At 37.7% G+C, this 17,576-nt stretch overlaps 1 protein-coding gene across 3 annotated transcripts in view; it reads left to right on the forward strand.

Annotated features, from left to right (window-relative positions):
• Window positions 1–17,576, forward strand: part of BRWD3 (bromodomain and WD repeat domain containing 3) — a 135,123-nt gene that overhangs the window by 72,679 nt on the left and 44,868 nt on the right. For all 3 annotated transcript variants that reach the window (XM_036439828.2, XM_036439829.2, XM_045582376.1), the window contains exons 15-19: window positions 4,110–4,244; window positions 6,048–6,176; window positions 7,072–7,297; window positions 10,104–10,271; window positions 13,996–14,176. In XM_036439828.2, coding sequence (XP_036295721.1) covers window positions 4,110–4,244; window positions 6,048–6,176; window positions 7,072–7,297; window positions 10,104–10,271; window positions 13,996–14,176 — 839 coding nt within the window. The remainder of the gene's footprint in view (window positions 1–4,109; window positions 4,245–6,047; window positions 6,177–7,071; window positions 7,298–10,103; window positions 10,272–13,995; window positions 14,177–17,576) is intronic.

The following is a 17,576-nucleotide window of genomic DNA, read 5'->3' on the forward strand; positions in this document are numbered from 1 at the left end:
TCCATTAGAGAAGTAATTATGTGAGGTACCTATGTTTACATATCTGCAAAATAGTGATGACATATGGTCTAGCTGTTCAAAGCAGTTATGAAAATTTTCGAGATCCTTTCCAGATCTGGTATTTATTTATCTGTTATGTTATTGTAGGCAGCCAAGGATATATAATTTATTTTGTTTCTGGCATACATTGGAACTTTTTATTGTTACTATCTTAGGGGTAGAACTAACTTTATTTTGACAAGGATATCTTATGTATTTTACCTTCATGGATTAGTTTATGTAAGAAATGGAGGTAAGAGGAAGTTGGAGAAAAATGTGTCTTTTCCTCTTTCTTTTTTCTTTGTTAATCCTTATCCAAAGATACTTTTACCCATTGAATTTTAGAGAGAGTGGAAGGGAGAGGGAGACAAGAGATAAGTATTTTAAGAGGAAGGGCCAAGTGTTTGTCCTATGGTTTATATCAGCGATTTTCAACCTGTGTGCTGCAGCACGTGCTGTTGGTGTGCCGCAAGAATTTTCAAAGCCTGATTTTTAGTCCGGATCACTGACCTCTTTCCCCTTAGATTGTCAAATTAAAAAATGATAACACAACAATAGCCATACAATGTGAATGAATCAAAGTTATATCTATTTTTTGTCAGATCAGCAAAAAGTATAATGTCTTTTTTGGTGTGCCTTATCGAATCCTTTTTTTTAATTTTTAAAAAATATATTTTATTGATTTTTTTATGGAGAGGAAGAGAGAGGGATAGAGAGTTAGAAACATCGATGAGAGAGAATCATCGATCAGCTGCCTCTTGTACACCCCCTAATGGGGATGTGCCCGCAACCAAAGTACATGCCCTTGACCGGAACTGAACCTGGGACCTTTCAGTCTGCAGGCCGATGCTCTATCCACTGAGCCAAACTGGTTTCGGCGAATCCTTTTTGAGATAATCTTATCTAATGCCTATTAGCTTTCCAAATATTTGTTTAATTTTGGGTAGATTTCCAGTTTATCTTTCATATACCTCCCAAGTTCTCTTTCCTAAATAAAACCTTAACACTATTAAGAAATTAGGGGAATTTCTTCCTTGTATCTATAAGCCAATACTTATCTCATTCTGGCTTTCTCTATTCCCTAAGTTTCTATTAAGATGTATGGAAAATCTTTTACTGTTTGCTTGATTATTTTTTAAATATGTTTTTTTGTTAATTTCAGAGAGAGGAAGGGAGGGAGAGAGGGATAGAAAAATCAGTGATAAGAGAGAACCATTGATCAGCTGCCTCCTGTATGCCAGGGATCAAGCTGGCAACCCAGGCAGATGTCCTGACCAGGAATTGAACTGTGACCTCATGGTTCATGAGTTGATGCTCAACTACTGAGCTACATCAGCCAGGATGCTTACTTGATTCTTTATTAGGAAATGTTTGTCTAATGAGCCACATATGTAATATTAATTTTTCTAGCAGCACACAATAAAAAGAAAAAGTGTAGCAGGTGAAATTAATTTTAATAATATACTAGAGGCCCAGTGCACAAAATTCGTGTAGTTGTGGGGGGGGGGATCCCTCAGCCTGACCTGCGCCCTCTCACAGTCTCAGAGTCCTTGCGGGATGTCCGACTGATGGCTTAGCGCTGCTTCAGAGGCAGGAGAAACTCCCACCACCACCGGCTCAGGGCTTCTGGCTGAGCGGTGCTCTCCCTGTGGGAGCGCACTGACCACCAGGGGGCAGTTCCTGTGTTGAGCATCTGTCCCATGATGGTCAGTGCACATCATAGAGACTGGTCATTCCACTGTTAGGTCGATTTGCATATTAGCCTTTTATTATATAGGATTTTATTTAACCTAGTATATTCAAACTACTGTGTTTCCCCGAAAATAAGACATCCTCCGAAAATAAGACCTACTTACAGGTTTCCTTCTGAGTGAAATATAAGGCATCCCCTGAAAATAAGTCCCCCCCCTAGACTAAACATGAGAGATTTGGTCCACTGATTCTGAAAGAAGTGGAGTCACAAGAAATTCACCAGGAAATTCAGGAATTGGATTGTTATGATGATGTTCCAGAAGATGATGACATGATTGTCATTGAATAAATGAGTAAATTCTTGATACTGTAGGATTCACAGTTTGTCTGGTTTGTGTTGACAACTACCGTACTACTGTACTGTATACAGGTAATAAATTTCCTTTATTTTCATTTAACAATGAATGTGTACTGTATTCTTCTTCATGGAAAAATAAGACATCCCCTGAAAATAAGACCTAGCGCATCTTTGGGAGCAAAAATTAATATAAGACACTGTCCTATTTTCAGGGAAACAGGGTAGTAGCATTTCAACATATAAGTAATATAAAATTATTAATGAAATATATATTTTTAAATATATTTTTATTGGTTTCAGATAGGAAGAGAGAGGGAGAGATAGAAACATCAATAATGAGAATCATTGATTAGCTGCCTCCTGCACACCCCATACTAAGGATCAAGTCTTCAACCCTGGTATGTGCCCCGACACGGCAATCGAACCGTGACCTCCTGGGTCATAGGTCAGCACTAACCATTGAACCACTCCAGCTGGGCTTAATAAAATATTTTGCATTCTTTTTTTCACATTAAATCTTTGAATTAACTGTGTGGTTTTACACTTAGAGAATATCTCAATTTAGACTAGCCATATTGCAAATGCTTAATAGCCATATGTGACTAAAACTATATTATTAGACTGCACAAGTCTATAATATATCTCTAAATTTCAAAGGCCATGTTAAAGCCATTGATTTTATACATCCATGTAAAATTCTGTCTTGATAAGTACCTTAATTTAGAGTTCTGTTTAGTTGTACTCTTACCATAGGCTGACTCAGGTTATCTGTTTTCTGTGAATTTTACTGAAGAAATTTTAGAATAGATTACTTTCAGTCCTTATAACAGTCAAATTTAGTTTTTGTAAAGAGCTTTATTTTCTGTGTTAACAGTTTTTAATCAGTGTCTTAGTGGAGTATAAAGTTCTTCCATTCAGCAAATACTTACTGAGCATCTCCTATGTGCCAACCACTGAGTTAGGTGTTAGTAATAAATGAGTTGATAGTCTGAGAGAAAAAATTAATCAAATAAATGCTAAAAAAAGAGAGGTGCAAAATAAAATGCAAGTTTCTAATAAGTTGACGGAACCTGATCTGGGAGGTTAAGAGCAAGTTTCCTGAGGAAGTTAAGATTTGAAAGATAGATAGAAATTACCCAGGTCTTAGCCTAAGTGTCACCTCCTTGACAAGGCCTTCCCTGATCTAACAATCTGGATTGACCTCTGCTTACTTTATTTTAATCATAGTGTTTATCACTTTCTGATATTTATCTTGTTTACTTTATTTCTCAACATGGTAAGAGATCAATAAATACTTGATAAATTACATATGTGAAGAGGTTCGAGGTCCTTACAGAGGAGGGAAAAGCATGTACAAATGTCCTGAGGTAGAAAAGAAAGCCAATTTTTGACTGGAGCACAGAAAGCATAAATAGAATGTCACTAGATAGAAATTAAGAAATGGACAGGGGTCAAACCATTCAAGGTCTTGTGAGATCGCCCCAAAGACTATTTTGGAATCATTAAATAATTTAAAAGCAAAAGTATTAATATGAATTATTACTTTTGAAAAATATCATAGAAGTCTGGTGACAATAGATTGGATTGGAGATAAGAATGACTTTGGGTATACAGTAGGAGTCAATGAAGAACAATGAACGTTTGTCCGTTATCACTGAGGCATAACTGAGTATTGACGAATGATTCTGTTTGTTACATTTCCTATGGCCTTTTAAATAACAGAGTCCTAGAAATACTAATTCCACTTCAGGGCCCTGGTTAATGAGCTGTAACTGTTTTGAACTATATATTAAATACTTTTTCAGTTATTTTGTCTATTGAATACCTTATGAAATCAGCCCTAAAACGTATAAGGAAATCTTACTTAAGTATTCATTGTAGTGTCCATGTAGTAAATGCTGCTAAATTGATGGGGATAAATTAATCTGAATCAGATTGATAGCATACTCTGGAGATCTTTTGACCAAATAAACCAGACGCTTAGGGTTGCTGTTCATATTTAATATTGATTTTATCACAGGGACACGATGATGAAGTATTTGTTTTAGAAGCACATCCATTTGATCAAAGGATCATACTTTCAGCGGGTCATGATGGGAATATTTTCATTTGGGACCTTGACCGGGGAACCAAAATTCGGAATTATTTTAACATGGTAAGAAAAAATTGTGCTTATTTCATATTACAACAGGTTTCTCTTTTATGACAACTTGATAATTAAAGTATATTTAGTACCAAAGAACCTCATGTGACTTGTTTTAAATCCACAGAAAATCATTCAAGACCTAAGTGTAAGGCCAGTAGAGAATTATACCTTTCAGGGTGACTCTGTTTTCATGGTGACCACTGGTCCCCAGCCCTAAACTCTTGAAACTCAAATATAATGATTTTTTGGAGCTGACACCAACCAAACTCACAAAAAGGTTAATGCTTAAGCTATAATCCTAATTTACTAATCACAACAGTTGACTATATTTAATATGCTTCTGTTGAACCCCCTATGGCTTAGGTAGTATTCAGGGAGTTGTTTGGCAAATGTAGCATTGGAGATATGAATTCTCTTAATATATATATATTTTGCACAAATCTTGTTAAAATCTGGTGACCTATCTCTTCTCCCAATAGAACGAACACCTTCCTGTGGTTATGGGACTACTCATATCCTACATATTCAGTGTCCTTCTCTAAAGAAGCATTGTGCTTAAACATTTCTAATTGTTACCCTTTGAGCTCCCTTTTATAGGCTTTAAACAAATCCAGGGCATTGATAATAGCATGTCTTTTATTAATAAAACTAGTGGCCCGGACATCCCTCTCACAATCCGGGACTGCTGGCTCCAGCTGCTCACCTACCTGCCTGTCTAATTGCCCCTAACCACTCTGCCTGCCCCTAACCAACTGCCCCCTGCTGCCGGCCTGCTTGACCCCCCTCCCAGCCTGCTCACCCCCCAACTGCCCCCCTGCTGGCCTGCTCACTCCAACCCCCCCCCCCCACTATCCTGATCACCTCCAACTGACCCCCACTGACAGCCTGCTCACCCCCAACTGGCCCCCCTGCTGGTCTGCTTACCCCCAATGGCCCCTGCCATCCCATCCTGGCCTGATCACACGCCAGCGACCTGAGGTCCCAGCCCCTCCTTTTTTTTCTTTTTCTTTTTTTTTCTTCAGCGCCTCCTTGAGCAGAGGCCAGGGCTGGCTGGAAGCAAGTATCTAGGATTTATTTATCTTCCTTAATTGAAACTTTTTAGCCTTGAGTGGAGGCCAGAGTGGGTGAAAAGCTTGGCTTCATCTCTCGCCAGGGGCAACCCAAGCCTCCTGTTCAGCTCCAGCTCTGTGGCTGCTGCCATTTTTGTAGAGATTTATTTATCTTCTGTAATTGAAACTTTGTAGCCTTAAGCAGAGGCCAGAGTAGACTGGAAGCTTGGCTTTCTCAATTGCTCCAGCTCCATGGAGAGTTGCCATCTTTGGTTGGGTTAATTTGCATAATCATTCCTGATTGGCTGGTGGGTGTGGCTTGTGGGTATAGTGGAGTGATGGTCAATTTGTATGTTTCTCTTTTAATAGTGTAGATTGATTTGTGTGCTTTAATTTTAGGATGGTTATTTTAAGACTTGCATTACAATTTAAGATGTAAAGGTAATATTTTAACTTTGCTGAGATATTACCTTTGTCAATGTGGTTGTGTTTAGATGTTTTTAGTCCCTTCAGTCACTCATTTAGTACTATTTGAAATATGGCATTGCTAATCATATTTGATACCACACACTGTATTTTTATTCTCCCTAATTTCCTTTAGAGCTTACTGTTTCCATTAGGATTCTGGCTACAGAAGCCAGAGAGTACATTGTAATGTTGATGCATCACAGAATTCAATATATTAGCAAGCAAAAGCTATTGCCTACTTATTATTTGAAAATTACCTCTTAAGATGATTGAAAATTACTCCTCTAAATTTCAGATTGAAGGCCAAGGCCATGGTGCAGTGTTTGATTGTAAATTTTCACCAGATGGAAACCATTTTGCCTGCACAGATTCTCATGGGCATTTGCTGCTTTTTGGTTTTGGATGCAGTAAATACTACGAAAAGGTTAGTATATTTGAGTTTTGTTAAAGACTTCAGTTTTAGCTTGTATCATTTATAAATTTTCTTTGAAGTCTTCATTTAATAAGCATCATTGTGTGTTAATAGATATAAAATAACTAAGTTACCTTTCTTGGTAAAACATAAGACTTAATAGTGATTAAGATATATACAGGGTGATGAAGATATAAAAATTCATTAGAAAAATCCTTTCACTTAAAACATATTCTCTGTACTACCTTTCAGGTGAGGACAACTGTATAAGATTGCATCCTGTATTTATCATAAATTGGGGATAAACAGCTGGTGATAAAACATTTATTTTCTTGCTTGGCTACTTTATTATTGATCTTGTTAAAATACTTTAGAAACTGACTTTATCAGTTCCTTATATTTTATTAGCTGTGAATTTGAAATAGATTTTAGAATCTTGGAGTTGGAAGGTAATTCAGAATCACTGAGTTCAGCTCAACACTTGTATCACATTTTAGTGTCTTTAGGAAATTGAGATCTACTGCCTCACTGTTTATATTGCACTTCATCCTTATTTGAATAAAAATAAGAAAAATAGTCATAAAGGTTAATATGTTTTTTACAACTTAAGTAAAAATATCTAATTTTATATACTGTGATTTTGCTTTACTTCTTTTTATCCTAATAAGAGAAATATGATATAGGCTCAGAAAGTAATACAGATTGCAGGATTTTGTGGAGAAAATATGGGATTACAATCTAGTTGAATCACTTCTACCTATAGGAAACATATGGCAATAAAAGAATATACAAGTAAGAGAATGCAAAAATTGTCTGATTTGAAAAATGCATGTGCTCTAGGAGTGAAAATAAGTGCTTATATCTGTAAACTTCCTGTGCACATAAATACTAAGCATCTGTTATAAAGATTCCAGACCAGATGTTCTTCCACACGGATTATCGACCTCTTATCCGCGATGCCAACAACTATGTATTAGATGAACAAACCCAGCAAGCTCCTCACCTCATGCCTCCCCCATTCTTGGTGGATGTTGATGGAAATCCTCATCCTACAAAATTCCAAAGGCTGGTACCAGGACGAGAAAATTGTAAAGATGAACAACTTATACCACAGCTGGGATATGTGGCTAATGGTATGTTATCTCTAAAATTAAATTTAAAACATTTTGCAAAATGTTATACTTGCTGCTGTTCTCTCTATAATATATGCATCCTGTGAAACTCTGTGTCAGATTATAATATATGAGAGGCCTGATACATGAAAATTCATGCACTAGAGGGGGTGTCCCTCAGCCCGGCCTGTACCCTCTCCAAGCCAGGATCCGTTGAGTGATGTCTAACTGCCTCTCAAAATCTGGGACCACTGGCTCCTAACCGTTCATCTGTCTGATCACCCCTAATCCCTCTGCCTGCCTTCCTGATCACCCCTAACCACCTCTGCCTGTCTGATCACCCCTAACCACTTCTGCCTACATGCCTGATTGCCTCTGACTGCTCCCCTGCTGACCTGATCACCTCCAACCACCTCTGTCTTGCTCTGCACCCGGGACCCAGGATTCCCTCCTCCTGCCGGTCACAGGCATCCAGGACCTAGGTGTCCCTCCCCCTGGCTGGCTGCAGGCACCCAGGAACCGGGCCGGCTTTACCTGGGCCAGCTGTAGCTGGAGGGGACCATGGGTAGGCAGCTTTGCCCGGGCTACAGCTGCAGGCGCTGGCACCTGGTACTGTGGGGCAGGTGGCTTGTCCATTTTCTAGGACACAGCCACAGTTGCAGGCGCTGGCACCCGGGACCTTGGAGCAGGTGTCTGGGACCATGGGGCAGGCAGCTTGTCCATCTGTCCCTCTCCCGGGTCGCAGGTTCAGGTGCAGCCATTGGCTCCCAGGACCGTGGGGCGGGCAGCTTGTCCCTCTCCCAGGCTGCTGGTGCCCAGGACTGTGGAGACCCCGGGGCATGCGGTTTATTCATCTGGGCCGCAGGCGCAGGCGCAGCTGCTGACACCCAGTACCATGGGGTGGGAGGCTTGTTCCTCTACCGGACTGCAGCCCCAGCTGCGGCCCTTGGCACCTTGTCTCAGCAGGCGGCTTGTCCCGCTCCTAGGCCACAGGTGCTGGTGTCTGGGACCACGGGGCAGGCAGCTTGTCCCTCTCCTGGGCCACAGGCGCAGCCACTGGTGCCTGGGACTGCAGGGAGAATGTCTTGTCCCGCTCCTGAGCCATAAGCGCTGGTGCCTGGGACCTTCGGGCGGGCAGCTTGTCCCTCTCCTGGGCTACAGCCCCAGCCGCTGGCACCCAGGACCATGGGGCATGCAGCTTGTCCCTCTCCTGGGCCACTGCGTAGCTGTCCCCATTCCTCTCTCACAAAATCATTTGTGCCTGGCTGGTCACCATTCCTCTCTCCCCAGGGTTGAGTGTCTGAGCAGTTACTTTGTGATGGGGTGACAGCCATTTGAATATTAGCTCTTTATTATATAGGATTTTAGCTTTAGTAAGTTTCAGTTGCATAGTACTTTTTATCTTGCTCCAGAGTACTTTTACATTGCTTATTTCACCTGGACTCAGATAAATGAATTAGGGCAAGAATATACTCAAGCAGAGAATGACCTGCTTTCTTAATGTCCTGAACATATGTGTGATCTTGTTGTTTATATCATTAACTTTTAGTAATGATTGCCTGTGCTGACTTTAATGTCTCAAGCTTTTATAATAGATGAAATTCCTCTGCTCATAGTATTGGTATTTTAATTTGAGAGTCCATAGTTAATGGACCTACGAAGAGTAAATTTCAAAACCAAAAGCTGAGAAGTGGCTATTTACCTATCCTCATGTTTGAAAAGACAAAAAGTATTGTTTGGGAAGAGGGGATTGTAAGTGCTTAAATAATAAACAATCTTGGAGGATATTGAAACAGCGGTGATGCATAATGGGAGCATAGTAGAATAAGACATTGAAATAACCTTTTCTCTATCAAAGCAGCTCTTCTGGTTAGCATATTTCCCATGTGTGTACTGCCTCTTCCACACCACCCCCACACCTGAATGCTTTCATATATTTGTTATATGTAGGTATGACCTAGTAAGTTATTGACTTGCAAATAACTTTTTACTAGGAATTTTAGACTTGACCTTTATAGAGTGAAATGTTGCACATTTTTTATGATCTTTCTTGTAAAAATTTATAAAGCAATGAAAAGGTGTTACTAAGTATTGATGATTACTTTGATTATATACAATTTTTAAACAAAGGTTTGAAAAGCATGAATATTAAGTAGGAGATAAAATTAAAACATCTGAATTAAAAAATTTGTAATTCATCACACATGATTTCCTGATCACTTGGCTACTCTATTAGATACCATTTAATTTGAATAGAGGATAAGATGAAAAACTGGTCAAAGATGTAGTTGAGAAAGAAAAAGGTCATAGAAATAAAGTTTTTATTCAGAAGTAATAATTGAATTTCAGTGTATCATAAGAATGTTTTTCCTAATCATCAATATATTGAGATATTATCAAAAGAGAACATTTAAAAGTGGCATGGCAAGCATCATTTGGTTTCTTTTAGAAAGGAAATTCTCATGAAAGTAAAATGCAAAATATTTTCATTATCTGTGTTTTAACTTGTTAAAACCTTACTCAAACCTCTACTTTCAACTTTTAGGGCATGTAAGAAAGAATTCATCTTTAAATTAATAAATTTAATAATTTTTTTAAGATAAGAAAGCCCTCATAATGTTTCATTTTGGGATATTGGTTAAGTCAGGCTGACATGCCAAAATTTTTTTTTAAGTTCTTTTAAAAGTATATTGTTTGATATATGCTTTGTTTTCATTTTCATTCTTTTTAAAAAATCTAGAAATGTATTAAGTTTTTTTTTTTTTACTCTCTTTAGGGAATACTAAAACATAATTAACAGTGGCCTTTTATCTTTGGTCTCATTAAGGTGATGGTGAAGTGGTAGAACAGGTAATTGGGCAACAAACCAATGACCAAGATGAGAGCATTCTTGATGGAATAATCAGGGAGCTACAGAGAGAACAAGATCTGAGACTAATTAACGAAGGAGATGTTCCACATTTTCCAGTTAATAGATCATATTCTGCTAATGGTGGTAAGTGTGTGTGTAAACGGTATGATAAATGTGTTTTAATTATTTTACTTACAGTAATTGCATGTGAGAAACATTTTAGGTTATAAATAAAAACATTTGGGTTGGGGTTGTGTTTTTTTATTTTTTGTACCAGATTTTAAATTTTTTAAAATGTGCCTTTATTATTGATCTTTTGAGAGAGAGAGAGAGAGAGAGAGAGAGAGAGAGAGGTGTGAGTGACAAACATTGATTGGTTGCTTCCTGTATATGCCCCAACCAGGTATCAAACCTGCTACCTCGGTATGTGACCTCATTTCCCTCCCCCTCCTTATCTGCATAGGATACGTTTCAAGATCCCCAGTGGATGCCTGAAACTGCAGGTAGTACCAAACCCTATATGTACTACCTGTGATAAATTTTATTTTTATTTTTTATTATTTTTTTAATAAACCTTTATTGTTCATATTATTACAAAAGTTCCTCATTTTTCCCTCTTCCACCAGGTTCCTACCCCACCCTCTGCCCTTTCCCCACCCCCCATTGTCCTCATCCATAGGTGCACAGTTTATGTTCAGTCTCTTCCCGCACCCCCCACTCCTCTTTTCCCTGAGAATCATCAGTCCACTCCCCTTCCATACCTATGATATTCAATAGTTAATATTGTTCATCAGGTTTTTTAATTCCCTTGGTTTTTAGATTCACTTGTTGATAGTTATGTATTTGTTGTTCATAATTTTTATCTTTATTTTCTTTCTCTTCCTAAAGAACTCCCTTCAGCAATTCATATAATTCTGGTTTGGTGGTGATGAACTCCTTTAGCTTTTTTTTTTTTAATTAGTGAAGCTCTTTATCTGGCCTTAGATTATGAGTGATAGTTTTGCTGGGTAGAGTATTTTTGGCTGTAGTTTCTTGCTATTCATCACCTTGAATATTTCTTGCCATTCCCATCTGGCCTGCATGGTTTCTGTTGAGAAATCAGCTGACAATCGGATGGGTGTTCCTTTATAGGTAACTACCCTTTTCTCTCTTGCTGCTTTTAATATTTCCTCTTTGTCTTTTGCTCTTGGAATTTTAATTATGATGTGTCTTGGTGTGGTCCTCTTTGGATTCCTTTTATTTGGGGTTCTGTGCCCTTCCTGGACTTGTAGGTCTAATTCTTTCACCAGGTGGGGGAAGTTTTCTGTCACTATTTCTTTCAGTATGTTTTCAGTATCTTGCTCTCTCTCTTCTTCTGGGACCCCCATAATTCTGATGTTGGTTCGCTTGAAGTTGTCCCAGAGGTTTCTTACACTATCTTCAACTTTCTGGATTTTCTTATCTTCTTGCTTCTGTGGAGGAGTGTCCTCTGGCTCTTTGTGTTCCAAATCTTTGTCTTGATTCTTGCGATCTTCCATTCTGTTTTTAGGACTCTGTATAATATTTTTTATTTCAGACAATGTATTCTTTATTTCTTGTTGATCCCTTATTATTTCTTGTTGATCCCTTATTATTTCTAGTTGATACCTTTTCATATCCTCATAGGTCTTATCGACCTTTTCTAGGAAATTCTTGAAAAACCTTATAAGCGTGGTTTTGAACTCTATATCCAGTCGCTTTTTGTCCTCCACTTCTTTCTTTTGTGATCTGTTTCCTTGTCTCTACATTTTTGCAGCTTTCCTGTCTTCAGCTTGGATGGGGCGTAGTTTCAGGGTGGAGCCTACAGCTTTGGCTTCCGTCAGCCACACCCTATGAGGCTCCTGAGTCTCAGTATTCCTCAGGGTCCTTCAGTACTTGTTGCAAGCACCTCTGAGAGAAAGGTGCCTTCGAATTTCGCCTGCTACCAAACAGTCTAGGCTCTCCCCCAATGAGCTCGGAACTTCAGTTCAGTTGGAAGTAGGGTTGGAAGTGGGGTTCAGAGCAGTCTGGAGTTTTCGTCTCCTTCCCGCTAGGGCAATCCAGCGGCACAGTCAACAGTCCTTTCTCTGCGCACAATGTGGACACCTCTGGGGGCACTGCCTTTCACCGCTCCCCTGAGATTCCACCTAACAGCCCAGGCTCCCTCTGTTTGAGCCTGGGTCCCCAGGGTCTGGCCTAGAACTGGGGTTCAGTACTGTCGGAACTGGGGTTCAGCACAGTCCGGAGCTTTTATCTCCTTCCCGCTAGGGAACGCCAGCCAGGCACTCAGCCACCTGTCCTCTCCGGCTCTGTCCTCTCCGCGCGCACATCATGTCTACGTACCTAGGGCTTTTATAGCTCCTCTGATTTTCCTTCTGGTTTTCTCTTTCCTTCTTGTAGAATTTCCAGTCAGTCGACTTTCCTGTAGTTCTGGGTAATGTCCACTTTATATTTTATTTGTATTTTATTGAAATTGTTGTGTGAGGCTGCAGTTAGGTGTTACCTATGCCACCATCTTGGATTCTCCCATAAATGATGATGTGATAAATTTTAATTCATAAATTAGGCACAATAAGATATTAATAACAATAGCTAATAATAAAATAGAATAATTATAACAATATAGCATAATAAAAGAACATGATTGTGATCTCTCTCACTCTCTCTGATAAGTGATCTCTCTCTCTGATAACTAAGCTCCCTCATAACTGAAAAGTAAGTGACTGGTGGGAGCATATACAGTATGGTACTTTGGACAAAGTGAGGATTCCTCTCCCACGGGGACAGAGTGGGACAGTTCAAGATTTTACCACACTGCAGAATGGAGTTCATTTCAAAACTTATGAGTTATTTATTTCTGGAATTTTCTATTTAGTATTTTCAGGCCTCAGTTAACCCTAGGTAACTAAAACTGATAATGAGGGAAAGTGTATTAGGTTTCTTTTAACAGATTTAAAATGTCATTAGTCAAAGGGATCCTGTCTAGTTCTATTTGTAATGTTCCTTTGTTTTGAGTATTCTCTGGTGCTTATTTTAAGTTGACTTTCAGTTTTCATTTTTTCGTTTATTTGCAAATACGACAAAAATAAACTAATAGGGACCTTTCTAGAGGATTAAAAATAAAAATATAATTTTTACTACTTTTCCCCTTTTTTATTTCTTATCAAAATTTTTTAAAATATATTTTATTGATTTTTTACAGAGAGGAAGAGAGATGGATAGAGAGTTAGAAACATTGATGAGAGAGAATCATTGATCCCCTGCCTCTTGCACACCTCCTGGGGATGTGCCCGCAACCAAGGTACATGCCCTTGACTGGAATCAAACCTGGGACCTTTCAGTCTGCAGGCTGATGCTCTATCCACTGAGCCAAACTGGTTTTGGCTGCTTATCAATTTTGAAAATGAAATTTTGAATATTAAATTTTTTTCTAATTTATACTTTTTCTCTTACTAATTTTGAAAGCCTTGTTGAAGCTTTATTCACAGTCCTCTTGATAGTCTAAATACAGATAGAATTTAAATTTAAAAAGCTGCTTTCTTTGCTAGTACTAAAATACATTTGTGAATCTACTGAGTCATGCTATAAATATACTTTTTTTGTATTTACTGAGCAGTTAGTAGATGAGAGATATAAAAGTGTTTTGAAAAAAATTGAAAGGGCTATGGAAACTTTAAACATTTACTTAGTTTTGGCTTCGTTCATAATACTAATAAAAGCCATCAAAGGGATGTATTAAAAATGTAGAACCAAGGGATATTGATGTTGTCCAATATTATTACTTTGAATTTCCTATTTTATTTAGAACTCTGACTGGAAAAATTTGGTGCCTTTGCTCAGAAAGAGGTATCTTTCTTTGTTTTTGTTTTAGCTCTAAGAAGTCCAAATATGGACATATCTTCTCCAAATATTGGGCTCCGACGTAATGGTCAAATTGAAGGTGTCCGACAAATGCATAATAATGCTCTTCGTAGCCAAATGGCCACTGAACGAGATCTCATGGCATGGAGCAGAAGGGTGGTGGTAAATGAACTAAGTCATGGGGTTAGTAGGTGAGTCAATAAGGTAACATTTATAAGAAAACTGAGTGAGTTGTTAAAATGTTCTCTGTTAGTCTAATAACAAGTATTTTTTAAATCCACTAATTTGTGCATTAGTTTTTTTTTCCACTTTATTTCAGTTACATCATTCCATAACAGTTTAATGATTATCTTCAATTTTCTTAGCTTTGTGTTAAATATTTAAAAATGAAAATTAAGATCTTTCTCCTCCATATGTTTTTAGTTTAGATTAGAAGATAAGAATACAGATAATATAAAGTAAAAACATGAGAATATGTGGATAAATACTAGTTGTAGTGATTAATAATGCGGATTTTTTCAATAGATATAGTTTACCCATATGTATATGTGTGTATATATATATATATATATATATATATATATATGTAAATATGTGATTTGATATGTATGCTGTTTTGTTGTATTAACAGCAAGCTTCAAAACTTATGTCAAATTTGTTGAAGGTGTTAACATCATAGATATTTTTACTCTTAAAAATGTCGAATTTTGTGCCAACAAAAAGCATTTGCAGGAAGATTTAATTCATTACTTTATTTTGAAGTAAAGCGCTGCTGAAAGCTTTGGGAAGCTTATGGTGAACATGCTCCATCTCAAGATACTCGTGAACACTGTTTAAAATACTTTAAAAGTGATGATTTCAATGTGAAAGACAAAGAACTTCCAGGTCAACCGAAAAAGTTTGAAGACCAACAATTACAAGCATTATTGGCTGAAGATGCATGCCAAACTCAAAAACTACTTGCAGAAGGATTAAATATTGCTCAGCAAACAAATTCTGATCATTTATAAGCAATGGGAAAATTTTGAAAGGAAGGAAAATGGGTGCCACATCAACTGAACGAAAGACAAATGAAAAACCGAAAAGTCGTCAGTAAAATTGTTGCTTCAACAGCATGAAAGAAAGTCTTTTTTTTTTTGCATTGAATTGTGACTGGTAATGAAAAGTGGATTTATTTCTAGAATCCCAAATGCACAAAATCATGGATTGATCCAGGTCAACCAACTATCAACATGGACTGCAAGGCCAAATCACTTCGAAGAAAATGCTCTGCGTTTGGGGGGATCAGGAAGGTGTGGTGTATTTTGAGCTTCTAAAACCAGGTGAAACCATTAATACTGATCGCTACTGACAACAAGTAATCAATTTGAACCATGCTTTGATCGTGAAACAACCAGAATGTGCCAGAAGACACGGCAAAGTAATTTTACTTTATGATAACGCACCATTACACACTTCAAAACCAGTTAAAGACACGTTAATAGATCTTGCCTGGGAAGTATTAATCCACCCATGGTATTCACCAGACCTTGCTCCTTCAGATTATCAATCGTTCCAATCGATGGCACACACACTTTCTGAGCAGCACTTCAAAACATAAGAAGAAGTGGAAAATTGGGTCTCTGAATGGTTTGCCTCAAAACAAGAAAAGTTCTATTGGTATGATATCCATAAATTACCTGAAAGATGGGGGAAATGTGTAGCTAGCGATGGACATTATTTTGAATAAAACACTTTTGATTCTTCTCTTGAAATTATCATGTTTTCTTTGATTACAAAATCCGCATTGTTAACCAGTACACCTAGTATGTCAATTATATATGAACCTAAACTTCAACAGTGGTTCTTAGAAGCTTATCAACTAGTGCAGTTTGGGAGTACAATATAGATATATAGTAGATTCAGTGCTTAAGGTGTATTTAAATGTTATTTAAGTGAACTTACTTGGAGTATAAAAGGATTTTGTTAGGATAAATTTTAAACTTAGAATCTCTATTGTTTATATTCATTAGAATTCCAAATGCAATGAAATCCTATGGTATTTGTCTTTCTCTGACTGGCTTATTTCACTTAGCATAATACTTTCCAGGTCGATCCATATTGTCACTAAAGGTAAGATTTCATTCTTTTGTAAAGCTGAGTAACATTCCATTGTGTAATTGTACCACAGTTTTTTATCCACTCATCTGCTGATAGGCACTTGGGCTGTTTCCAAATCTTAGCTATTGTAAATTATGCTGCTATGAACATAGAGGTTCATATATTCTTTCTGATTGGTGTTTCAGGCTTCTTAGGGTATAGTCCTAAAAGTAGGAATCCTGGGTCAAAGGCAGTTGTATTTATTTATTTATTTGAGGAAACTTCACACCGTTTTCTGCAATGGCTTCACCAATTTGCAAAAAAAAAAAAATTTTTTTTAAATATATTTTTACTGATTTCAGAGAGGAAGGGTGAGGAAGAGAGAAACATCAATGATGATAATCATGGATTGGCTGCCTCCTTCATTCCCCCTACTAGGGATCGAACCTGCAACAAGGGCATGTGCCCTGACTGGGAATCAAACCATGACCTCCTGGTGGCTCAACCTCTGATCCATACCAGCTGGGCTGCATAAAAAATTTTTCAAAAAAGTATCTCTATCCTTTATGTCAATGATGGGGAACCCTTTTTCTGCCAACAGTCATTTGGATATTTATAACATCATTCAAGGGCCATACAAAATTATCCACTTAAAAATTAGTCTAGCCAAAGCCGGTTTGGCTCAGTGGATAGAGTGTCAGCCTGCAGACCAAAGGGTCCCAGGTTCGATTCCAGTCAAGGGCATGTACTTTGGTTGTGGGCACATCCCCGGTGGGGGGTGTGCAGGAGGCAGCTAATCGATGTTTCTCTCTCATCGATGTTTCTAACTCTCTATCCCTATCTCTTCTTCTCTGAAAAAAATCAATTTTAAAAAATTAGTCTAATTTTGGTCGAATATTTTAGTTAGCTCACCCCAAAATTCCTTTTGTAGACCAAATGATTTTGGGGGCCAGACATTCCCTACCCCTGCTTTATGTGAACCCTAATGTTTGCTATAATATCAACTCCAAATATTCCACAGCAACTGGAAATAGATTTATAAAAGAGAAAGGATAATGATAGAGAACATATAAAATTTATTTTAATCATGTTAGCTCCCTAATCAAGCCTTTCAGCAGCTTAGCCAACAAGTGGGAAAATTAAATTGATACTGCCTTTTCTTTCTTCAGTAGTAATAAGAAAAAAAGGAGACATAGCTAATTTATGAACTGAATGCCACTCTCTGGCAATAGATCAGTTTGAAATATTCTTTGCTCAAAATGTTAAAATAGGAATTGAAAGCAAGGCCTGAAATAGATACCATATGCCAGTGTTCTTAGCGGCATTTATTCCTAATAACTGAACTGTATAAATAACTCAAATGTCTATTAACAGATGAATGGGTAAGCAAAATATAATACATACACACAGTGGAATATTATTCAGCCATAAAAAAGAAATAGAGTTCTAATAGCCCGCTACCACATTAAAGACATGAAGCTAAGTGAAATAAGCCAGACATAAGAGGACAAA

Source organism: Pipistrellus kuhlii, unplaced genomic scaffold (genome assembly GCF_014108245.1).
Source record: "Pipistrellus kuhlii isolate mPipKuh1 unplaced genomic scaffold, mPipKuh1.p scaffold_m20_p_16, whole genome shotgun sequence".
In the NCBI taxonomy this organism is placed as follows: Eukaryota; Metazoa; Chordata; class Mammalia; order Chiroptera; family Vespertilionidae; genus Pipistrellus; species Pipistrellus kuhlii.